Below are 26,474 nucleotides of genomic sequence, written 5' to 3'. Positions count from 1 at the left end.
GGTCACAGCAGACGGCCTAAGAAAATCTGAGACCTAAAGTGTTTCCTTCAAAAACTAGAAGAAAGGAAGAGCATGGGATGAAATATTCAGGGTATTAGTGAGGAAAAATAAGGATAATTCTGAGCCACTCAGTTCCTTTTATCTGTTCTTAATACTCTTTATTATTGTGACTTTGTGGATAGTCAGTGTTATATTTCTATTGCTATTCAGATGGCAATCACCCTTTCCTTCATCTGCGGACTTATTTTATGTAATGATGCATTATTATTCAGAAACTTTTTTTCTATTTACCTCTCTGGTTCTCCTGAATTACTGTGTGTAATTTGCCTGGAAATTTATTGTTTTAGAGGGTGAAAAATCTTATTTACACCGACACAGGGACTATTATTGAAAGGAATAATTTTCCTTGACACAAAAATAAAGTAGAGTCAACACTAATATGGAATTAGGAGTCAGGTCTAAATGACATCCATACGTTACAGAATAGTGAAGTGTGTGTCAAAAGAAACTTATTCTAAAGTTCAGGAGCTCTGGTGGGGTACTTTGTAAATACCTAAGGATGAGTTCACAGTTGCTAAGTTGAGCTTTAGTGGGCAATTCACATTTTAAAATGCCCAAGACAATCCCAAACCATACCTTCTCTACATTGCGACAGTTTTCATCTTTACCTACATACACACAAGCACACATGCACACACATCCCTTGAATGACCATACTGATTTATCTCTGTACAATTCCCTTGGTAATTATGTAACTAATATCGGTACAACAATATCATTTCAAAAGCATAAAGTTCTTAAAGGAGAATGTTTATATAAGGTTCATATTTTTGTTTCCTACCAAGAAAAGGTATTAAGATCTCTAAGAGACACAACATACTTTGCTTTCAAAGCAAAAAGAAAAATTGCTATCAATTTTTCAAAATACTTACTCAGACCACGACCCAAGAAACTCCAGGAAAAGCTATCAGTATCAAACATCCTTTCCTTTACCCACTCCCCTGCACTGAAATCTGTGCAGCTGGAGTTGCTATTTCACCTTAGACAGTGAAGTCGACTTTCTTAGATAGGATTCTGGAGACTGCATTAAAATACTGAGGGTATCACAACAGTGGTGACAACTTCAGCTAGAAGCAGCCAGGTTTTATCAAAAGGGGAAGAGGGATTAAGTGTGGACAAAGTTAACTTCATTCATGATCTGATCTTACCTTCTCCTGGTCTCTCAAGTCTATAGTCCAGTTACTGTGCACCAAAAAAGAAAAGAAAAAAAGAAAGAAAGGGAGGGAGAGGGAGAAGGAGAGGGAAAAGGAGACAGAGAATGAGAGTGAGAGTGAGAGTGAGAGGGAGAGGGAGAGAGAGAGAGAGAGAGAGAGAGAGAGAGAGAATCAGTATTACTTTTTATAAATCACATAAGCAAATGGTCTTTGAGTCCTCGAACATTCTTGGGCTTATCTCTTTCTTTTAATTGTGATAGTAAAACAATAAAAATGAGATTTAATTTTAACTAACATTGGCCTGTCTGAAGCAGTAAGTAAAGACGATGAGGTAGAGAAACATTAATCCAGGCTGGTTATTTAACATCTGCCTGCGTGTGAGGAGGGTACTGTTGAAGGCACCTGCACAGGACAATGAAGCTCCTCAGTTCTGCTTTGGTCTATCGCCGCTTTCTCCTTGTGGTTGTCAGTGTTTTGGCTTTATTGCCACTTCCTCTCGTAATCCGCACCAAGGTAAGCAATCCCAGAAGACACACAGGAACATGGTTTGGGCTCTAGGTTGTCCAAGGTTGATCGTGGTCTAGTTCAAAGCTGAAGGAAAGGTAATATTTTCTGCTTGTCTATACATTGTAGCTGCCAGTTTTCTTGATTGTTAATGAAGCTTGTCTTATTTACATCTCTGCATTAGTAAGTGGAATAATTAGACATAATAATCAATGAGTATTGCTCTCCCCCTAACAACTAGATGAGAGAAAGAACAAAAGAAACACAACGCTTTAGTTCTTTCAACTTATCAGCCTCCAGGGAGTATCATGGATAACCATCTTTCCCCCCAGGAATATGCAGTAATATATTTTTATATAAAAGACTCACAGGGAAACCCACCATCTTGATATTGTTACATGATGTTGTCAGCTCCGAATATGTTGTGTTGTATTGATAGTTATTCTAGGATGCAGGAACCCTGAGGCTGCAGGTTATACAGGCCTAGACAGAGCAGTTGGCAAAGTAAGGTCTAGAGACAGCACAGAGCTGTCAGCTCTGTGGCATAGAGTCAGCCACAAAACTCTCCAGAAATTTCATTTCCTTTAGGAACAGAGACATCAAAGATATAAAGTTATTTTCCAGGTTAATCAGAAAATTTAATAAGTCATTGCTTTGCTCATTTCAGATTTTAGTGTACGTACTTTGGCATACTTTATAAGTATCTTTCAGTTTGCCTTTTGAAAATAATCAGTCTATTAAGCCCAGAATATTAAACTCAATGAATCTTTCCATGTTTTGGTGCCGTGGTCTGAACAAGCAAACACTTAGTGAGCACCTTCCCTGTGCCAGCCACAAGCGTGATGTGGTGGTAGGAGAACAGGTGCTGGGAACAGTCTCTCTGCTTGAGATGCCATATTTAGCATTTGCAAGCTGTGTGGCCTGAACAACTTACATAACCTCCCTGTACTTCTGCTTTCTCATAAGAATGGGATCATAGCAGGCTTGTTTGGGGGGCTGAATGAGTCATTGCTCACCAAACAGTAAGCGGGGCTCTCGTAGTTTCCCTTCATGTGTTGCCTGTACAGCTAGGGAAATTCTTACCCTTCCTTGACAGACAATCCCTCCACTCAGTAGAAGAGATGCTCTTTATTCATGAGCATTGTTGTATTAATAAAATAGAATAATTATAGTATATTGGGCACTCTAGCTTCCATCAGAAGTATTAACCACCTATCTGGAAATTCCCCGAAGGAAATTCATATACAGTAATAAAATGGTGTGGATTGTTTTCAGCCAGATTTGATCCTACTGTAGCTTCCTACACTTGACTCCCACCCAAGAGACTAGGCAGCTGTGTGACCCTGGTGCATGGACCAGATAATAGAATTGACTTGTACACACAGGACTCTAATACAGCTCCTCCCCTCGCCATTTCTAGGTCTCTCACTCCATCTATTATGCACAATGACTTCTTTACAAGCCCCCTGAGTTTATGAATCTTCAGATGTATCAGAATTTTCTCCCAGGCACATTTTGATTCATACATGGATGCTTGCCATATTTTAACACTTATGCCTTAGTATCAACATGGGCCCTTACTTATTGCAGGGAATACAGGAAATTAAACTACAGTCAACCCTATGCCATGACTGCATATCACCTATGTGGCTCCTCTGACGTCCACATATATCTCATTCTAATTATCATCCATAATTTTAGGGGAAATAAATACAAGCTCACTGAGAAATAAAACAAATACATAAATAAAAAGCAATAATGTGAGTTCATGATTCACCACTAGGAAAGTCTATCATTGCTAAAATATACACTCATTGATTTTCCTTTCCCAAACATGTGATGGTAAAAGTATATTACGCCTACACATTAGCCCAAGTACATTGAGTGCAAAGCGAGGAGTTGTATCAAGTTGTACTCTGCATGTGTTCTGCTTTTGTTTTATTCTAATCAATTCATTTGTTAAAATTCAATTAATTTTAATGAGGAAAAATTTCCTAACACCATACAAGAATTTTATTAATTAATTAATTAATTAATTAATTTGAAAATTTTGAATAGAAATATTATCATCAACCAACTACTAAGTAAACGTAAAGGAGCATCATTTAACTCTTGAAATGAAGGTAGGGAAGAAGGTATAATATTAGGTAGAGGCTTACGTCGACACGGATATACATCAATTTGTGGTTGCCATCTTTGTTACTGAAGTGAGGAAACCTGCACTTATAGACACAGCCATAAGGATACAGAGGAATTCAAGCAAAGTGAAAAACACAATGAATGTATGTGACATAGAACCAACAAGGGAAATTGCTGGCTGAGATTTCCACTGGTTACTGACGCTTTCAGAGACTGGCCTTGCCTCCTATCTCAATTCCATCTCTAGCCAAGACTGTGTCCTCATCAAAGGGATCCTCAGAGAATTTTTAAGCCATGTTAAGAGGGAAGGAGATAGGATATCTGTACAGAGCACTCCTCTCTTCCAGGCATTCTGCCAAATGCTTTGCCCAAATCATTATATTTAACCTTCTAACAAACCCACAGATGCTGGCTGACACGCCAGCGCTCTCATTCCACATCTGAAGGAATCTGTGCTCAGAGATACTGAACACAACAAAGACCGAGGAGCTTGTTCTGAACTTGGGTTTTGTCAAACTCGGAATTCATGTGTTAACAGGTGTTTCAGAGACTTTCCTCAATTTTGTGTTTTTAAAGGTTTAACATGAAATTCTTAGGCAAATGGATGGAGCTAGAGAACATCATACTAAGTGAGGTAACCCAGACTCAAAAGGTGAATCATGGTATGCACTCACTAATAAGTGGTTATTAACCTAGAAAACTGGAATACCCAAAACATAATCCACACATCAAATGAGATACAAGAAGAAAGCAGGAGTGGTCCCTGGTTCTGGAAAGACTCAGTGAAACAGTATTTGGCAAAACCAGAACGGGGAACTGGGAAGGGGTGGGAGGGAGGACAGGGGAAGAGAAGGGGGCTTACGGGACTTTCGGGGAGTGGGGGGGGGCTAGAAAAGGGGAAATCATTTGAAATGTAAATAAATTATATCAAATAAAAAAAAAAAAAAGGTTTACTGTTAATCATTTAGCAAACAACCCAGGAAGTTCTCTACAAGATAATGTTCCCAATAAGCCAAAGAGCAAAGGAGGTTTATCCGAACTATTTCTTTAATTAGCAACATACTATTTAGAATCGTGAGATAGAAAATGGCATGGATTCCCGACACTGGGGAAAGGTCTTTTGAGAAATGAAGCAATGAACTAGGTGTGTACTGTTTCCATTTCCTGAAGTCACAGAGTCCCAACTATGTCACATGGTCGTGTCTGCTTGAAAGGTTATGTTGACCCTTTCTCGTCCCGTGTTCACTATAAATCATGGCATTGGGTTGGTATGTGCACACCATCATGTTGAATGAGAAATTGAGCCCGTATTTTTCAGTGCTTTCATGTGAATGACATCTTATAAGGAAGGAGACTGCACCTTATTCCTGAAGCTTCAGGGCATAAGCCAAATAGAAGACCAGATTTCCTTGTTACCAATTGGTTATTACTATTAACCAGTCACTCAAAATTTTCAGAATAAATATAGAAAGAAATACTAGTAAAGAGCTTCATATAATGTGGTTGCTTGTGTTCTCAAACATTTGTCTGAGTCCATTTTCTGATCACCAATATTCATAACAAGTGATTATCTGCATCTATAACAATTCCATGGTGGTTAGAAGTTCAGTCCCATAGCAAGGCTGTAACTGTTGCTTTGATAAGTGATAAGTTATACCTTCTTATGAATATAAAGTATTAGAAATACTTTTAAATTCTCACCAAACACAAAGGTACTTTTATTTCTTCCCCAGTTAGTAGTTAATAATCAATAACAAACTAATCAATAACCAAGTTCTAATGCAACTGCTGGGTTTTTTTAATTCAATAATCACAATGAATTTTTCTCACTATAAGGAAGAAATTGCCTCAGTATTCCCATGCAGAATACTATTAACACTGGCCTAGGCGCTGTGCTACAGTTTCATTTTATTTTCTATGTAACTGTGTATTTATGATAACTTCTAGCAGTTTCTAATTTTAATCTTTCAGTATGTGCTCAGTTTTATTTTCATTCTTTTATTTTTTTTTACAGTGTTTTGGTTTGTCTTGGTATTACTGTTTATAAATCCTAAAAAGATTAAAAGAAAGACCAGCTAGGGATCTAGCTCATTCAGTTTACTGTTGATCATCTATGAAATCCTGAGTTCAAGGCCCAGCAGTGTGTAAACAAGGTGTGGTAGTCCATGCCTCTAATCCCAGCAATTGAATTAGGAGGACTGGAAATCAAAGTCAAGGCTTCATTCGACACTGTCTCTATAAAAATGTAATAAAATCAACAAGCCCGGTTCTTTGAGAAGCCATATGAAAAATCTGAACAGTCATATATTGTTCTATGGGCAGCATTTCTCCCATAAGTGTCTCACTCCAGCTGTCTGATGCTTTTGTTTGGAGTCCTTTTCACAATAAAGAGACAGGAAACAATCCTATGGACACTGAGAAAAACATTTACTAGTTGATGGATTGTAAGATCCTAACTGCATTTCAGTTTTCTCTTTGATACTTCTGTTTTGTTTGTTTGTTTGTTTGTTTTTAATATTTTACATCGAGATGGATTCCAAGGGAGAAGAGTATGGGAGAGTCAAGATATAAGTATAAGCCTCAAACCCACGTGTCCTTTCAGAAGCTTCCCCCCACCCTGTCTCCTACCACTGAGTATGTTGTCTTTCCATCTAAATCTTGCTCTCTCCATCCTTCTTCCATTCTCCATTCTCACTGTACTCTCCTCAAGACAACAATCTTCATATCTATTCATACATCATCTTTTCACACCCATTCTCCCAAAATCTCACCAGAGAACTGATTTCAAAATGCCAGCTTGATTCAGTTATGACCACCAGGCAAACATCTTTCACACTGATGGAAAGTTTCAACTTTGGTATTTGTCCTAATAACTTCACATATCTATCTTACCCACTAACCCTTTGCTGTCCCCAGAGTGCCAGACTATTCCTAACACTCTCTCTTTGCTCACCCTATAATATCTTCCTGTCTCCTACTTTGTCCTGTCCTCCTTGAGAAGAGCAGAGCAAACTGATAGTCATTATGACTGCTTGTGTTTCATCATAGCTATCTTGGCGCTATTGTAGTGTGTATTCCATAGGGTGATTATCTTTGCCTTCCTCTACAGACTGTAAATGCCTTAAGAGTATTCTGCAGATTGTTAATCTATGTTCTCCTGTCCCAAATAGAGGGTTTCCCACACAGAGAGTAGATGACTACATTGAGTGAGCAAATAGGTTGTTCTCATGTGGCAGAAGGATATGTAATTTCTATGAGCTATAAGGTGAAGGACTGATTGAAAGAGAAGTCTTCTAGTACAGAAAAAAGCATAGTGAAGCGATCATGGGAAGGTGCTTGACCCACAAAGCTCATTTTCTCTTCTCGGAGAGGATTTTGTACCTTGCTTGGTAAACATGACAAATGTGACAGCTCATAATGATAAGCGTCACAGTAATTATTAGAAATATTCAATATCTCCTTTCTGCAGTTGAACAAACTCAGGTTAAAAATTATCCAAAGTTACAGGAACCTATAAATGGAACAAAAAGATTAGAGGAGACTGCCTGACTCCAAAACCCACAGAGGACAACCCCTTTTGTGTTGTATAGGGACAAAGTAAAGTGACAGATTCCTAAGGCTAAGGAATCTTGTGCTTGGATTGACAAAGGTGTTTTGTATAAGTATCAAAATACATTATCAAACATAATAGTACAATGAACATGGAGAACTCGTAGTCAACAGTTCCCACAAGTGATTCTGGAGTCAGGTCCAGCTCAACACCAGAAGCTAAGGGCAAAAGAGATATTCTTTAATTGATGAAAGACAAAAAGAGGAAGACTGGTCACTGCCTCTGGTCCATAGGAAGTAGGCACTTCTGGTTTCCATAGCCAGAAAACCGCACATCAGCTTCCTTATTTAGTCAGATGCACCATTTGGATCATACTAGCAGGATTAGGGCTCTCAGCTGACAGAATCTTATCTGAGGACTAATGGAGGTAAAAGTGAAACTCCCAGAGCAGGAAGATAAGTACAGAAAGAGAAAGCATGCAAATAAAATATTAGTAAAGTTCCTTTTATGTGTATGATGAGTTGAGAGTTGATCATTTAGTATTAGAAACCAGTTTTGGGGGTTTCCCCAGGGAAGACTATTCCTCCTGTTCTCAGCATTTTTTAGTTATCTATAATTCTTTGTCTAGGGTTGAAGCCCCATGGTCTTTTCCTCTTTTCATGGTAACATAGCCACTGGTGTCATCATGTATGTTCAGATCCTGTTTAGACAGTCATGTTGATGGCACTTCAACGAATATAGCTTCTCTGACATCTCTATGACCCATAGTCTCAGAGCAAACTTCCTGTTTCTCTGGCCTCTGGCTCTTACAATCTTTCCAACCCATTTGCTATGATCTGAGGTACAGGAATTGTTCTGTAGATGAATTTATAGCAGTTTGTATTAATATATTTAGGAATATATATGCATATATGCTTTTGTTTATATATATATGCGTTTGTGTATATGTGTGTATATATATATGGAGAAAATTTTAAATAAAAAGAGGCCATGAAGTTCAGACATAACAAGGTATTATAAGGGAGGTGTGCTGAAAGGGCTGGGGACAGGAATGGGGAAGAGAAAACAATATAATTATTTAATTTTTAAATGTATATAAAGTAAATAAATAAAACAACTATTGCTCAGGATACTTTGGAAAGCTTCAAAAATGCACTACTATAATGCAGGTTGCAGAAATCAATAAGTGGTGAAAACACCCAAAATGCAATGAAAGTAATCAGGAATCAGCAATATAGGAAAGGAGAAGCATATAAATGACAGAAACATCTTAAAACAATATCTTAGACATGAATAAAGGTAGTCATAGAAATTAAAGCAACAAAATAAAATTTAAAACTCAGAAATGTCTTGGGGGTTCTGAATGGTCCTGGGTTCTCAACTTTCTCAGGAGAAATGCCTTTCTTTGTTTTTGTTGAATTCACTTTCTTCAAGGATGACTTTTGTATATCAACTAACATAAGCAATGTACTGGGACAATGCCATACATAGAGGAGGACCATGCCAAGACATGGCTCAGGTACAGCCAGAAGGTGCACTGATTAGGAAGGTGTCCACCAGGAGACTATTCTTCCTCTCTTACGCCTGAATAAGCTGGGGCACATTATTACGTGTTCTTATAGGGTAAGCTTTATTATAATCTGTGTTGTGTTTGCCTTGTTTCCTGGTGATCCTTTTGCCAGTTTGCAGCAAAATTGATTGCTAAATATCAGGTAATAACATCCCTACAGACATTTGAATTGGCCTCATGTCTATCATTAATTTTAGATTTTTTAATGTATACTACACTTTATACTCTTCCCTTGAAGGGTCAATACTCCACTCTGCCTGCACTTGGAAATGGATCCCTAGAGGTCTACCAAATATTAAGGAATAGATTTCTTTTAAAAGAGGGGAGATCACCAAGGGCTCTGAGTGAAAGCATTAAATGTCTTTGGACACGGAGTCAATCAGGAGAACAAATTATGGGATAGAGAGACTTATTGGATTGGGTAGCTTTGGTCTAGGTTTCTTAAGTATCTGGCTAGTCTCACCTACCCATCAATATCAAGAGACAAACTCAAAGAACCAAAGTCTTTCAGAATGTGAAAATGTAGAACACAGTATTATCTAAAAATGTAACCCCAAACACAAGATGAGAAGGCAGTAGAGATCTCAAAAGCCTTGGGTATCAACTGTATCAGAATGAATATTTCCTTTACCATTGTTTTGGCCTCCAAAAGTTATCTTTTTCCTATGTAAGAAACACCCAGTGATTAGAATTGCTGAAGCAGCCACTACAATTGCCCGACTATACTTCTATCGAATGGAAGTGGAAGACTAAAGGCTGGGAATACATGTAGGGGATTCAAGAAGAGGGTGGGGTAACACTGGGTTAGATAAATGGAAATATCTAGAAATAGACCACCATGGTTATTCAGGATTGGCCAGATAAGAGGATGTTCAGCAAGACAGGAAAGAGGATCCAGTAAGAATTAGGGTATCTTGTGGGTCATGGTATCTATAGTCTAGTGCTAGTAAAAAGAGAAATTGTTCCTCAAAGCAATCCAGTGAGACTAAACTATGTTAACTGTTAGGGAGAGCAAAGTAGGCTCATTATCCAGTTGAGTAGTTGGAAGATGTGAGAGTAGGATTAGGTTCACCTGTAGTGAAGAAAGATTGGTTAACAGACAAGTGTTTGGATTGGGACCTGAGCTGAGTGTGACTTTCTGGGAAATTTTTCAGTTAGTAGTTGACAATTAAAGGGGTGGAGTCATGAGAGTGAATTGTAAAAAGGACCAAGGTTGAGCCCTCCTCAGTCTCTGGTTTCTTATTTGACTTTATCATCTCCCTTTACATGTACTTCTCTTATTGTGATACCAATCACCATAAGACACTCATGAGACCCGAAAAGACCACCCAGTCTTGGGTATTTCCATCACAACCATGGGAAACAGAACAACACACAGGCTGTAGACCAGTCTGAGAAGTATAAGAAAGTCTGGGATTCTAAATTTTGTTTTTCAAGTAAAGCTCAAGTCTATTAAGTCAAGTTTGAGAAAAATAAAGCAATTTACCAAATAGATCTGAAACCTTATTGAAAAATCATAGGAATTAAAAATAATGGTAACATTGCAAGAAACAATTTGGAGAAGCAGCAATAGGGAAGGGGATTGTTTTGTACTGCCAACAACAATACTGTACAAATGATAATAAATAATAAATATAAGATACAAAATTAGTATAACCACCATTTTGGAAAATAGAAATAGCTAAAAATAAAATAATAAAAACGTTTAAATGGTCTCTTCCACCAAGAAATGTTGCTGCATATTTTCTGTTCTGGGATTGAAAATCTTTTTCCTATATCCATATGGAGCTGAGGTATAAGGATGTTTGCAGTCATACTATATTGAAAAATTAAGGAGGGTTAAAAGCTGTACACACAAATGCTAATATATTCCTTAGCAAGGAAAATTTGATCGACTTAAAATGAATTTAACAATAGTCATACATATATTAGTATGAATGCACTTGCAACATGAAAAACTGAGTGGAAAAGTCACAAAATGATACAAGAGTAAAGCATTCTAATTTTAAATATGCATGTGACGCTTGAGGAGATAGCTCAGAGAGTATAGCACTTACTGCACAAACACAAATGTCTGAGTTTTGGTCTCCAGTACTCACGTAAAAGTCAGGGGTGGTGGTAAGTAACTGCATCCCCTGTGCTTGGGGGTGGGAAGAGGAAGCCAGGCATCACTAGCCAACCAGGCTAGCCCAGAGACTGAGCCTCAGGTTCACCAGGAGCCTGTCAAAAATAGGGAAGAAAAGTTGTTGAGAAAGACATTCTAATTTGAACCTTTGACCTCCACACATGACTGCGCAGACAAGCGCACTCCCACACAAATATGCACACAGGCAGACACCACACACAAAGAAGAGAAAAAACATGGTTATTAAAATACTAATGGTCTGTATATATATAAAAAAAATCACAAACAACCGACAGAAGGAGACAAACCACAAGCTAGACAGATCCAAATCTCAGGGTCGAGTGCAGGGAAAGAACACAAGGAAGTGGCTCTGAGGAGCTTTTCACAGAAACATTTTCTATCTTAAAAGAACAAATACCCAAAACATAATCCACACATCAAATGAGATACAAGAAGAAAGGAGGAGTGGTCCCTGGTTCTGGAAAGACTCAGTGAAACAGTATTTGGCAAAACCAGAACAGGGAACTGGGAAGGGGTGGGAGGGAGGACAGGGGAAGAGAAGGGGGCTTAAGGGACTTTCGGGGAGTGGGGGGGCTAGAAAAGGGGAAATCATTTGAAATGTAAATAAATTATATCGAATAAAAAAAAGAAGAACAAATAAAGTAAATGGGACTGAATATCTATATTTGCTCAATATGAGAAAGTAAACAACTATATCTGTTATGTAATTTTTCTAACTCTCCTAAATATTTTAGAATTCCAAAGGCTATTTTAAAACAAATTGCTACAAAGCTTTAATACCCTAGCATACTTTTTTTCTTTATTTACATTTCAAATGTTTTTCCCCTTTCCAGGTTTCCCCTTCAGAAACCCCCTATCCCATCCCCCTCCCCTGCCTCTATGAGGGTGCTCCCTGACCCACCCACCCCTGTCCTCCTGCCCACCCCTGTCCTCCCGCCCTGGCATTCCCTTACACTGGGTCATCCAACAACCTCAGGCCCAAGGACCTCTCTTCCCATTGATGTCCAACAAGGCAGACTTCTTAGATTAAGGGACAATGCATCTCCTTCATTTTGTTCTAATGGAACATCTGATGACCATATACTGAGCAGTCTCTTCTGCTTGAATGAGTGTCTTGTTTCCTGAAACAAATAATGTGCCTCAAAAGTGGGACATCTGGAGACTTTTGAACATTTAAGTGGTATTGTTGGCCCTGATGCGGTTCCTATTTTCTGAATTCCTGTTTCTTCCTCCCCTTCCTCTTTTCACTCCTTCTCCACCTTTATTCTGCTCACTTCACATATGCCATTTTGCACAAGGTCATGGATTTTTAAAAGCATTTTGTCAAGTCTTTGATAGTCATAACTTCAAATTTGTCTTCCCTTCCTGCATTTGCTGTCACAATATATAAACAAGATAAAAATAGCTATTACTTTGGTTTCTGTCTCTCTGTTCACAGATGTACAATTGTAAAGGATTTTTCTTTTACTTTTTCTAGTTTTTTTTATTCGATATATTTTTTATTTACATTTCAAATGATTTCCCCTTTTCTGGCTCCACACTCCCCAAAAGTCCCATAAGCCCTCTTTCCTCCTCCTGTTCCCCCATCCACTCCTTCCCACTTCCCTGTTCTGGTATTCCCCTATACTGCTGCACTGAGTCTTTCCAGAACCAGGGGCCACTCCTCAGTTCTTCTTGGACATCATTTGATGTCTTGGGTATTCCAAGTTTCTAAGCAAATATCCAGTTATCAGTGAGTGCATACCATGATTGATCTTTTGAGATTGGGTTACCTAAACGGGCAACACCAGGTTGACAGAGACAACTTGGGGCAGGGCACACTAGGGCTCCAAGGGCACCCAAGAGGAGGGCAGCACATCAGCAATCTGTGCCAGGGGAAACCCAGCCATCCAGTGTTGCAGAAATAGCCTTACAGGTTCACAGGAGGATTTTTCTAACTTCAGAACAGAATTTGGATTTTAATGCATGTTTGCCTTGGTTATTATGACAACATCACAAGCATTGCAAACTTCTACCAGACCTTGGAGGGTGGGTGGGCTTGAGATGAGGAAAAGCAATTCCCTCATTCTATTTTGACAAGGGTGACTCTGTTTCCTCCTTTTCTAGACTTTGAGTTTCCTTCAGGCATGGGAAATTCTTACAAATCATAGTTTAGTTCACAGAGACAATAGAAGCATGGTGCAATTATAATCCCATGAATTACTCATATGGAAAAAGTTATGTTCAAATGTCATTGTGGGAAACTCCATGAATGGTATATAATTTTGAACTGCAGAATGTTACACTTTCCAAATAGCTTACAGATCCGGGGATTTCACCTGGCAGAAGGATATTCCCTGAAAGCAAGATTCTGGACCAAGAGGTATAATTGAGAAGAAAAGACTGAGTGATCATATAGTACATCCCATAGCTTTTTGATCTTTAACAAGAAATCACTTGACTACCTTGAAAATGCCAGTCATGTTTCAGTATATCCAGGGACAGACATTGTACATTTCTTGCAAGTTTCCAGATGATCCCGATATTGCTGGATTATACGGGATATATGCAGAGAAAGCCAACGAGCAAATGTGATAACTCAGGGATAGGGAAACAAGTAAGAAAGTTAGAACACGTAAAGGATGGTTTGTTTTTAAACATTCTACTCAAATGCTAACTAAAGACAGAAAGGGAAAAGGAGGAGGAGGGAATATGGAGGAGCTATGCAGAACTAGAAGGCAGTTGTTACTTTCTAAGATATAAGTTCCTAAGAATCTGGATAATTGTTGCCCTGCACAATATAATACTAATGTTACCCAGCCTCTCATTTGTTAAGGTAAAGACAAAGATTCACTATGTTTTAATATAAAATCTACTGGTTCATAAGTCTCAAGTCAAATTAGAACATAGACCCAAATGTACACATACATAGAGAAATACAAGCATTGTTGAGTCCAAGAAATTGAATTTTCATATTAGACTTTCAGATACTTCAAATCATTAAGTAAGGTAAAGGGCCCAGATTTCAGCAGACCATAAAGAAGCCCTTCAGGAGATACTGAAGCTTGCTGGTAGACACCTGGACAAAGGTTGTAAATTAGAGTGTGACGCAAAATGAGAGGCAAGTGTCAGATCCAAACATCAAAATAATGTAAAATAGAGACTTGCTTGTTTTTCTTGACACAGTCTTACTATGTAGGTCTTGTTACTCGTGCACATGCTTCATAGACTAGGCTAGTTTCAATCTCATGACATCCCTCCTCCTGCCTCAGTCCCACAAATGCTGGGACTAACAGTACATGTCACCACGTCTGGCTTAAAAGTGTCTTTACAGATAGAGAATTGATGTCAAAAAGTATTTGGGATAAGTCTGATTATAGAGTAAAGGTGATAAATACCGGATGAAAATTCACAATGATCACAAATATAAAAATCAAGCAACAGAAAGGTGCTGACTTGGGTGTTGGTACAGTATGAAAATCTTCCAAGAAAGGCGACGTCATCCAGCAATTGAGACTTCTGTGACCAAAGCTGCCCCTTCTCAGTAGATTAGGCTGTTAGGACAAAATTCTAGTTTATGGCAGAAGTTAGAGTTGGTAACCAGAACTCACCAGCCTCACTAGACTTTCCTCTTATTTTTCTAATGCACACTATTATATGTGGGTGCTTCAAAGTGTTTTCTCGCTGGACAGACCTTTAATCTAGCTTTATGGAAGAAATGATAAAAATCAACTGCATTCTCAGAAAATGATCCAGTCTTGGAGCAAGCTTCCCTCTCATGGACTTGGATGGAGGTATAGGGACAGATTTGAGACTTAATGTAAGAACAATAAATAGCATCAGGTGATGGGTTGGTCAGAACTAGGGAGTGTGATAGTCAAGGGACCCAGGTTGTTTTTGATACCTATATTCTTCCAAATATGGCAGAAAACGTAAAGCTGTAAGGAAAAGTTTTGGGGCCTTCCATGGTTTATCATTAAAAGAAAATATACAGCCTTCCCTCTACACTGGCATTTTAAATTAAACTCGTGCCCACAGATTCTCTCCAGAGCTGTTTAGAAGGATTCAGTCAAGGCTCTGCTTTATTTTGCTTTTTTTTTTTTTTTTTTTTTTTTTTTTTTTTTTTATTGTTTGTCACGACTATAGAGGCAGACTCTGTAAAAACTGTCAACATCAAAATACCTTTATTCTTTTTCCTTTAAAAATATAACACAATGAAGATATGGCAGGGTCTGGGCTTATTAAGAATCTCTTAGATTCTCTGAAAGAGCAGGGATGCTGTGGAGGAAAAACCAGGCCCAAAGGATTCAGCTGGATACTGGTGACTCACGGGCAGGAAAGCTGGATATTGTACAGGCCTCAAGAAAAGACTTCATCAAAACCCTAGCCACAGTCTCAGTAAATTTCCAGATGCAACCCAGAGTTCTCAGACAGCAAGGAGCGCGAGAAACAGAATCAACAATGTAGTGGATGACAACATTTATTGATTGTTTAGTGTATTTCAGGTGATTATGTAGCAAATTATACAAGTCACAGATGGTTATAAATTTAACCACTTCTGTTCAGGGCTCGAAAACTACAGTTTTAGGCTAAGCAAGACTTCACTGGCATGAAGATTCCCTGTGAGTCTCCCTGTGCTGTCTACAGTGGCTCAGCTGCCATCCTCACAAAAGGAAGCTGGACCCTTCAGCATCCCCAGGGTCACATGCTTAGAAAATGGACTCAGGCTCATATGAGCCACCGATCTTCTTGCAGTGCTTGTTCTGATTGGTTAAAAACATGGATGCAGGCCCCACCCATACAGGCACAACTAAAAGATGAAAGGAATAGAATCAAAAGAGAGGTCCGTCATGGAGAATTGCCTACAGCCTGCCTATTTCTACATCCCAGCAACACTCACTCCATTTGAGACACGAAATCACAGTGTAGATGGACATCCATAGATGCTAATTTGAGTTCAGAAAATTATCACAAAGATGATGTTCTTGGAAGGAAATATGAAAGGAAATGGAGAAATTTCCTCGTTTTCATTTCCACCTTTATTAATTTTTGCTTTAAACCCCCTAAAAATAACCATTACGTGGTAACTTAATGATGCAGAGAATTTCATCCCTCCTTCTCACTGAGCACCATCCAGCAAAAGTAGTCGTGATTTGAAGGATGATTTCGGGTGGTCATTTTTTTCACCTTATGTCTTGTCTTGGTTCTTTGCAGGAAGCAGAATGTGCCTACATCCTCTTTGTTATTGCCATATTTTGGATCACAGAAGCCTTGCCCCTGTCAATCACAGCTCTACTGCCTGGGTTAATGTTCCCCATGTTTGGGATCATGACTTCCACACATGTAAGTTCTTCAAATGCTGTTAAATATTGATTTTTTATGTAGTGACATCATTTGAGAAAAGTTGTCTTTAAAGGGAACCATGATCCTGATGTAAGCCTTCTTTGTAAGTGATCTAAATGTTCAAGTATTCTTCTCCGAGATTCTGCATGTCTGTCTATCTTGAATGAACAAGCAGGTCATAGCTTTTTGAGTCAATTGGGTCTGTAGTAGAAATGTGACCATCTTCTCTTGTTGACACTTATAGCTGGCTCCTTTCTCCCAACTAAAAGGGCCATTCATTCACATCCTAAATAATCTTGTATAATTCCCTAATTCCACAGAATTCGAATTGACAGTATTGTGGGGAGGGGGGGGAGGAAACACAATTTGTGCTTTTTATGAAGAAAATCTTCCCTGGTTTTCTTTTCCAGCAACCTGGTATTTCAAAAGATAAAGCCAAATTATCTATCATGTGCATTTCTATTTTGTTCTTGCTGAGAGGAGTTTATTCATGCTGAGATCTGTTTTTTTTTTAACCCCTATGCAGTTTAAGGGTACCCATCTACAAAAATAAATTCACTTTCCCCTTAAATACATGAAACACGCTAAAACCAGAATATTTATCTCCATTCAGTCTCCAGGTAGTGAATAACTGCCTAAAGTGCTTACAACTTTAGAGTAGCAACATTCTTAGGAAAGCCCTCAAGTTCATATGGTCAGTCAGTGCTATCTGACTTTCTTTTTCTTTCTTTCTTTCTTTCTTTCTTTCTTTCTTTCTTTCTTTTTTTTCCTTTCAGCCTTCTGCTTGGGTCTAGCGCCATTATCTGGATGCTGACACTTCTTGCATGTGAATGGAGATTTTCTTTCTAACTAGTCTTGGTTAAACTCTTCCTACCAGAGGAGCTGTTCCTACTTCATTTGCACATAATTTGTCCCCAATTAGGAGTCAAAATTCTTTTATGACCCTGTCTATTCCTCTTTCCATACCGTGTTTGATCTTCCTTTCAACGTTTCTTCTGTTCTAATTATGATTGCTTTGGAGAAGAGCGTGGCAAAGGTTATCCCTCAGTTTCTCTTCCCTCTAGCGGAGTTTCAGCTTCTGAGGAATCTGGAGCCCCAAATTCCAAGTTTCTTAGGTTGTCTACCATGTGGTGGGATGGAGAAGACCAAGCAGAGACAGTAAATATGTTGCAGGAGCTTACTGTCCTTGTACCTCTGTGGCTGGCAGTACCAGTCCATAAATCCTTTATTCTCAAAGGTGACACTGTCACTAGTCCTCAGGTCTTAGAGGTGGAAAAGAATTCTTCAGAGATAACTCTCACCTAGGGTAAACATCTCCTCCATTTTATCTCCTACAAATGACCTCATTCCATGTCATGGCTTTCTGGTTGTAGGTCATCAGTAAATCACAAGGATGGTAATTGCGACTTTCAAGAAGTTCTGCTTCATTTCGACTAAGTCTGATATTCAATTACTTTGACCCATGCAATTCTTGCTTCAAATCTGTTCTGAAAATAAACATCATAAATGCATGTAGCATTTCTTTGAAATTAAGTATTTATTAATGTAATCCATAGCTCCAGTCTATATGATTTCTAGATCTTAACTCCTCTCTTTAAACCTACCACCTTCAACTCTACCACCACCAGGGACCATCCCATCTTATCTTATTCCAGAACTAATGCTAGATACTTTGCTTGTTGACAATGCTTAAAAATAAGTGGGTTAATGAATTAACTAGTTTCCTATTGCTTGGATAAAGTGTCCTGACAAGAGTAAATTAAGGTAGGAATGGTTAATTTTGGCTCACAGTGTGGCCCTACTGTCCATCATTCTAGGGATATAGCTGTAACTTTGTATCTGCAGTCAGAAACCAGAGAGTAAGGAATGCTAGTGGTCAGCTCAATTTCTTCTTTTATTTAGTCTATGATAAAAATCCATAGAATGGTGCTAGCCACACAGGGCAAAATTTCCCACTTCACCTAATCCAGCCCAGATAAATCCCCCTCAGGTATGCCTAGAGGTCAACCTAATATAGAAAATCCCTTATTGGCATCTTCTCAGGCTTGTATTCCAGATGTTTCTAGATGCCATCAAGAAATAAAGGGTGTACAATCAAATAAAACCCATAAACAATGTTCAAATGATGGTACAACACCTATGAATTTTCATGTCAACAAATTTAAGAGTGTTGCATTGTTGCTATACCTCACGTAAGCAATTATGAATATCAAATCTATCACTGAGTAGGTGAGTCTCTTCATCCAAATGGAGGGCTTTAAGCATGTCTTTCTTTGGACACAATGCTTATAATTTCATTTACATACTTTAAAGCCAATGCTGATTATCTAAACCTTGTTATGCACATTGCTATAATTGAAAAATGCCAACAACCATTGAATTTTCGTACTGTTGCATTAAATTTAAACTGCTAAGTAGTGAGTATGATCAATTTGATCTTCTATAACAGCTATTAGTATTACTATAGTTGAAAATACACTTATAAATAAAATATATGAGAAAAATCTATGCATATATTGATGTTATATAACACATTTACTCAGTCATTCAATAAATATTTATGAGGTAAGCCCTGGCAGACACTTGGAAAACAATAATAAATAAAACTTGGGAATTTTTTATGAATTTAAATAGACAAATTTCCTATTTATTTTAGAATAATGGAAAGAGTAAACAATATATCTGATAAATAGATGAGTTAATAGTTTGTTTAAAATGTAATTGCTGGGTCCTGAAAAGATAGCTTAGTGTTTAATCTACTTGTTACTCAAATAAAGGGATATGAATGCAGATCCTAGCACCACTTTTTTTTTTTTTTTACAAAAAGCCAGGTGTAGCACCACAAACCTGTAAAGTCAGCTCCATCGAGTAGGAGACAGAGTCTGGATGGTGAAAAGTCAATCTATACAACTGCTGAGCCACAGATTTAGTGAGAGGACCTGTCTCAGAAAATGAGGTGCAGAGCAATAGAGAAAGATATGGATGCCTCACTTCTTTTTTTTTTTTAATATTTGTTTCTTTTATTCAATATATTTTTTTATTTATATTTCAAATGATTTCCCCTTTCCTGGCTCCCCACTCCCTGAAAGTCCCATAATCCCTCTTCCCTCCCCCTGGTCCCCCATGCACCCCTTCCCACTTCCCTGTCCTGGTATTCCCCTATACTGCTGCACCGAGCCTTTCCAGAACCAGGGGCCACTCCTCTGTTCTTCTTGGACATCATTTGATGTGTGGATTATGTCTTAGGTAATCCAAGATTCTAGGCTAATATCTGCTTATCAGTGAGCGCATACCATCATTGATGAGACTGGGTTACCTCACTTAGTATGATGTTCTCCAGCTCCATCCATTTGTCAAAATTTCATGAATTCATTGTTTCTAATAAGATGCCCCACTTCTTGCCTCCACATACACATACCAAGGCACATCTGCACACACACGGGCACACACATGCATAGATCATGTACTCCCCCAAATAAATTAAATCTATTTGATGATATGGAAAAATGCAAAAAGTTAGTGAAGAACAGTAGGGGTAAAAATTTAGATAGGGTTATTTACTCTATTTTTTTTTAAAATCAGAGTAGAATAACCTATTTATTGAATAAAGAGTTGCTGGAGATAAAGATATTAGTTATTTAAGTCCTGGAGAATGCCCATTAAGGAAGAAACCCCCAGTACAAAGACCTCAAGGAAGGTCAGTGCCTATGGTAGGACCACAGCTAAAGGATTAAGTGGTAAATCTATTAAAGAGGGTGTCAGGGAGGGGCTGTGATAAGACTTGGGCTGGCAGTAGGCAACAAGTCCACAATAAACTTTTATCAATGAGGAAATAGAATCTTAATGGAGAATTTTGTGCAGACTTTGACTTTCAAGGAATAATTTGAGCTACTGTATTGAGAAAGTAAGCAAAAAGATGGGCAAGCTAGGTAGAGACCAGAACAGGGCTGGGGCACACAGGTCGACTATAGTGGTTAATAACGTTGGAAAGACTAATTCACTTCCTTTACTTGTTAGATATAGCACACAATTGAAAGAAGAAATTTAAGGATGCCTCCTACTGTTTGGCCTGTCAGGTAGAGAAATGGAGTTGCATCCCAGGAAACTGGAATGATTATAGAAAGAGCTGCCTGGCTGTGGAGAAGGGCTGAATTATGGGGTTTAGTGCTTGGTGTGCATATCTGAGATGTTTATTGGGTCCCTAAGTGAAGACTTGCCTATGGGGTACAAGTATGATTATAGCTCACCAGACATTCAGAGTTCATGAGAGATGGGATCATCTGGAGTTACTAGATCTGGCAGTCATCACCACTGAGATATTTTTTAAAGTCTATGACTTGAGATCATTTCAGAAAGTAAGTGAAGTCATAAAATTGAAGTGGGGGGGGGGTTGGGAGCTGGAGAGGCAGCTCAGCGTTTAAGAGTATCAGCTGCTTTTCCAGAGGTCCCGGTCTCAATTCCCAGTCCCCTCATAGCAGTCACAGCTGTCTGCAATTCAAGTTTCAGGGCTTCTGATCTCCTTACACAGATATCTGTCCAGGCAAAAGAAAAGAAAAGAAAAGAAAAGAAAAGAAAAGAAAAGAAAAGAAAAGAAAAGAAAAGGAAGGAAAGAAGGGAAAGAAGGAAGGAAGGAAAGAAGGAAAGAAGGAAGGAAGGAAGGAAGGAAATAAGAAGAAAAAAAAGAAAAGAAACAAGAAAAACGAAAGGAGAATCAAAGTAGATTGTAGATGCTACAACTTTCAGAGATTAGCAACACTGGCTATGGTAGCTTGACCCTGTAATGAAAGTACTCTGTAAGCAATTTTAAGGTCACCCTGAGCCTTGTCAATTCAAGGTCATTTGAAGATGTATAGAAAAAGCCAGTCTCAAATAATGCAAATAATAATGCAAACAACAACAACAACAACAACAAGAAACTGCTTAAGGTTTATGAGAAGAGAAAGTATTAGGCAAGGAGACTGAGATAAAAGGAAAACCAGAAAGGTATAAAAACCTAAGATCCAAATGAAGCAAATGCTTTAAGGATGAAGCAATTACCAGACTGTCAAATTTGCTATTATGTCACATTAAAATACAGACCAGAAATTTGATCATTGCATAACAAAACAACTTTGATAAATATTTTAAAGTGAAATATATGATCATATTCATTTTAACCAACAAGGCATATTTTACAGAGACATTTTTATTTAGCTCACATACAATGTACAGAACTGCTTTTTATAACTTTTTATTGATTTGGGCAAAGGTTGCTCAGCTGATAAGTTATATAACTAGGCAGGAACCCAGGTGTTTTGATCAAAAAATCCCATATTTTTTTGAGATGAAATCCCATTTGGGGGCAGGAATGTAACTATCTTGATCTTGTAAATGGACTTTAAGCCTTGTGAATTTTACTTGACATAACCATTTTTCTCTCAAAATAGTTATATTTAACAGTGTCATTTCTACATCACAAATGCTTCTTTTTTCCTTCCTTCCTTCCTTCCTTCCTTCCTTCCTTCCTTCCTTCCTTCCTTCCTTCCTTCCTTCCTTCCTTCCTTTCTTCCTTTATTTAACAACCTCTTGGCCTTGAGCTTTCCATGTAGCCAAGAATGACCTGATCCTTCTTACCCTCCTGCTTCTACCTTCCAAGTGCATGTCGGAGACTATAAGATATGGAGCCTGTGTATACCAGGCTGTGGTTTATTCGGTGCTGATATTAAACCTAAGGCTCCATGCAGGCTAGACAAGCACTCTACCAGCGGAATCCCATCACTAGTCCCCATCACTGCGATTGTCTCCTGGATGTTAGGCTCGACACAATGTTCTTCCTCAAGTATATCTGATCCTTATGAAAACTCCATCTACAACAGCCGACAGAGAATATGGACCTTCTTCCTTAAGTTTAATCTCTAAATTTGTTTACAAAGTAGACCACACTTTGCTGGTAAAGCTAAGAACTGAGGGCAAATCCATCTTGGTACCTAATTTTCAAAGTGAAATTTTACTACAATACAACCTTGCCATTTATTTTATATTGCCTTTGGCTGACACTGACAAAGTTGAATAATTGTAAAAGAGACCACATACATAAAAACAAAAAACAAAAGAACAGCAAAAAAATACCTAGAAAATTTACACTTTTACTATCTATCCTTTTAAAAGTATAATAATCCCCCAATAAATCAAATCGTTTACAAGAACATATTGCTGGATACGGTGGTGTATACTTTTAATCCAAGCAACCAGGGGCAGAAATAGATATAACTCTGTATGCTAGAGGCCAGATTGCTGTACAAAATGAGTGTCAGAATAGCCAGAGCTACATAAAGATCCTTATCAACATCTGGCCTCTCTATACTCATAAAAGAATAACTGATAGTTCTGAATGTATTCTTGTGCCTAATCACTTACTAATGCAGTTGTTTCCCCCTCATTTTATGGGGATACATTCTAAGACAACCAGAGATTTTCCTATAACTGTTGACACCACCAAACCCCATGTGAACTACAAATGTTTCCTATGTGATCTTCAGTTCTTGCACGTAGTTCCAGGGTTAATCTGCTCTTCTATATTTTAAGCCCTGCTATCTTCTTTTGCTTGATATCCATTAGTAAGTAAAATAAGAATTACTTAACACAAGTACTTTGATACCGTAGTTATCAGTCTGATAAACAAGAAGGCTGCTAATGATTAACTTGCAGGTAGTTTATACACCATAGATACACTAGAGAAAAGGTTGACTGATATTCTGGTAAAGACAGAGAAAAATAGTGTGAGATTTTATTATGTAACTTTAAGCTAAGTTATAATTTTAAATGTATCAGCTATTTATTCAAGTATCTAAAACAAAATAACAAAATTCATCAAAGCTGGAAACTTCCAAACACTTGAAATGTAATCACTTGTGGTTCTGGAGGCTGCAAGTTACAAGTTCAAAGCCCAATAGAGGGTCTGTAGAAGTTTCAGCAAAAAAAGAGCACTTCTTGCTCTTGTAAAGGATCAGAGTATGGTTCCACAAACTGGCATTGAACCACTCACAATTGCCTTGAAATTCATCTCTAGGGATCTAGCACCGTCTTTTTACTTCCATAGGTACTCACACAGGCACAAGCATGTGTGTGCGTGTGTGTGCATGCATGCATGCACACACACACACACACACACACAAAGAAAATGAAATAAAATAGAAGTTTAAAATATCAATAGATTTGGTATCTATCTGTTAAGAGTTAACTTTCTGCTCCGTAGATGTTGACTTAGTGTTTCAGTCATGATGTGAGTGAATGGGAATGTCTTCTACCCTCCTTTATAAGAAAGTAGAACCAATGTTATGTTCATGTTATGGTCCCATACATAGATTTAAGGAAACAACATCATCACAGAGTCAATGAGTTGTTTCCATAAGCAAAACACATAAAGAGCAACTTTCAAAATTCCAGCATTAGGTCTTACAGGACAACTTCTCACACTTCCTAGGAAAAAGTGCTCACTTTCTCTTTGAAACTTAATTATGCCTTGAAGAAGTATCTCCCATATGCTCGTAATACTGTATTGCCTTCTCTGATAACTTGCTGCTTTTCATTTAATAATTTCTAAGGTTCTTGGACCTAAGGATTTGGTAATTAAATACCTATTAAACACAAACTATATGAGCTATATGTACATGATAAGTTCATAACTCTCTGATCAATATAATTCATTCTATCTTCAAAGTTATCTAGCTGAATGAAGTGAAAAAGTCAACACAATATACGTGTTTTTGTCATAACACAAAACTGCCATATAGTCCAGCTTAGGTCCCAGAAAAGAAATCTTTGAAAAACTAACATCTATTTTAATCTATGAAAGAAGATTAGAAGTTTGTAGGAAATGCAAAAAGGAGTTTACAGTTTAAATTGAAAGCAAATGTCTAATTATTTTTGTGTTTAGAGAAAAATATACACAGAAAGTAACTGGGTGAAAGCAGATGATGAAAGATTGAGCTGGAGAGAGGCAGTGAGCCTGAATTTAGATGAGTTATGTTTGACAAATGGAGAATATAGGATTAGGTACCACAGAATCAATCACCTGAAAGAGAATAAATAAGTTGATGATGTGACTAGATTCACACTTCATAAAAGTGACTACATGGTATAGGATCAGTTAGAAAACAGTGGGAGGACGTTAATGGCAGGATCCTGTGGGAATAGGGAAGATTCAATACATTTAAAATACAGAGACAGTAAAAGAAACAGTACACACATATTGGAAGTCAAAAGGGAATCTCAGATGACTCTGAAATTTGACTTAGTCCACAGACTAGATGGAGTTTGATTCTTCATGAAATAGACCAGGAGGAAGAAAGTATTCAAAGGATATTTGAGTTGAGAAGGTGTCTGTTATTTTGATTCACTAAGTTTTAGATGTTTGTGGGAAAATGGAAAAGGCTGTTGGGTTCCCATTCTGGAACTTGGACTTCTCTGTCAGAATACAAGGAGTGTTGAAGTCAGCACTCACTCGGCAAATGTGAAGTTGATCTCCACTGTGTTAGATCACACAGAGACAGGAATTAACTCTCTAGGATTCACCCTCAAATGTATGAAACAAGAAGTGCGCACATGAAATCATCTAGAGTATATGCAATTGTGAGAACAGATTAGAAATATTTCAAAATAGGCCAAGAAAAATTTCTCAAAGAACAAGGAACACACTATTGAGGAGAAAAAGTGTTTACAGCCATAGACACAAGGGAAAAATCAATATAGTAAAACAGTTGTAGCAAGTAATGGCACAGAGTTGGGTGGGCTGGAAGGGGTAGGACTGAATAAAGACATTTGGAAGGCAGGAGCTCAAACATCATTGCATTCTTTATTACCTCATTAATTTATTCAGTTTTATTTACAGAGTTCCTAGTTTGTGCCAAGACTTCTGATGATTTAAAAACATCAGTTTCGGAAGCCATGGGATGGGTATCAGGCCTAAGACTGGGAGCAGAGACCTAAGCAAGCAGCTACAGGATGTGGTAAAGAAAAGAAGCAGGGCAGGGCAGAACAACAGCAGGACCCATGTAGAAATTCCAGATGTTTCATCATTGAAGAAATTCATGGGTGTCGGGGTGGGGGCAGAAGAAACTATCAGACATCCCTTTGGTCTCAGATGAGAGCATCTGCAGCTCTTCAAATGGTTATCATTTCTTGTGTTGTGAAATGTTTAATTCTTCTCATTTTTAAAAAGATGCAATGGGCAGGGTGCAAGGTTCTGGCAGGTTGTGCCATTGTGAGACGGTTGTAATCGCTTTGGCCCACCAGTCCAGATGGTAGGAATAAAGATATGTGTTACCATGACTGACTCCAGCAAGCACTCTTAACAAATGAATCATCTCCCCATCCTCTAAAGCAGAATGTTTGCTGTGGGTTTCAAGCAATAATAGAATCTTTCTCTCTTCCAAGATGACACAAGCAATCCTGGTCTGGTCTCACCCTTCTTGCTCAAGATCTACATCAAAATCTCAGTCTCATTCGTTTTCAAAGTTCCCATCCTAAAGCTGATCTGTCTCTCATTCAAGGAAGCACAGGCTGAGTTCTAGGTCTCATTCCAGATCATAGGCTGCAGCTCACAACAGAGAAAGAAATCACCCGAGAGTATATCAGAATCAAGATTTCCAAGGCTATAGGAGGCCCTATTATTTTCATGGGTGAAATCGAGGCTTTTATCCATGGGGCCAGTATAACCTAGGTGGCTATAGAAATTACTGTTCCAATTGGCAGAATCAAGCATACAGCCCTCATCAGGACTGTTCTCGATCCAGATACCGAAAGAGAAGGTCCCCTTCACCACGGTCCAGGAGCCATTCTAGGAACTCTGACAAGTCATCCTCTGATACGTCAAGATGCTCCTCATCCTCCCAGTCATCCTCCATCCACAGAAGAGTTGAGTTGTCTAAGTGCAAGTCTACCAAAAAAAAAAAAATACCTCTTCTAAGCATAGCCAGCCATCCCAAGCCAGGGATATGAGACCAGGGAGCAGATATTCTCTGGAGGCACTTCTCAAGACCTAAAAAGGTC

General features: G+C 38.2%; 1 protein-coding gene across 1 annotated transcript in view; it reads left to right on the top strand.

Annotated features, from left to right (window-relative positions):
* The first annotated feature begins 1,628 nt into the window (after window positions 1-1,628).
* The window catches only part of Slc13a1 (solute carrier family 13 member 1), a 75,307-nt gene continuing 50,461 nt past the window's right edge, over window positions 1,629-26,474 (top strand). The window contains exons 1-2 of the mRNA XM_052172442.1: window positions 1,629-1,727; window positions 16,317-16,445. Coding sequence (XP_052028402.1) covers window positions 1,629-1,727; window positions 16,317-16,445 — 228 coding nt within the window. The remainder of the gene's footprint in view (window positions 1,728-16,316; window positions 16,446-26,474) is intronic.

The sequence above is a fragment of the Apodemus sylvaticus genome, chromosome 2 (genome assembly GCF_947179515.1).
Source record: "Apodemus sylvaticus chromosome 2, mApoSyl1.1, whole genome shotgun sequence".
Taxonomy (NCBI): Eukaryota; Metazoa; Chordata; class Mammalia; order Rodentia; family Muridae; genus Apodemus; species Apodemus sylvaticus.
The sequence above is the reverse complement of the archived record's forward strand: the minus strand, read 5'-3'. Positions and strand labels throughout refer to the sequence as shown.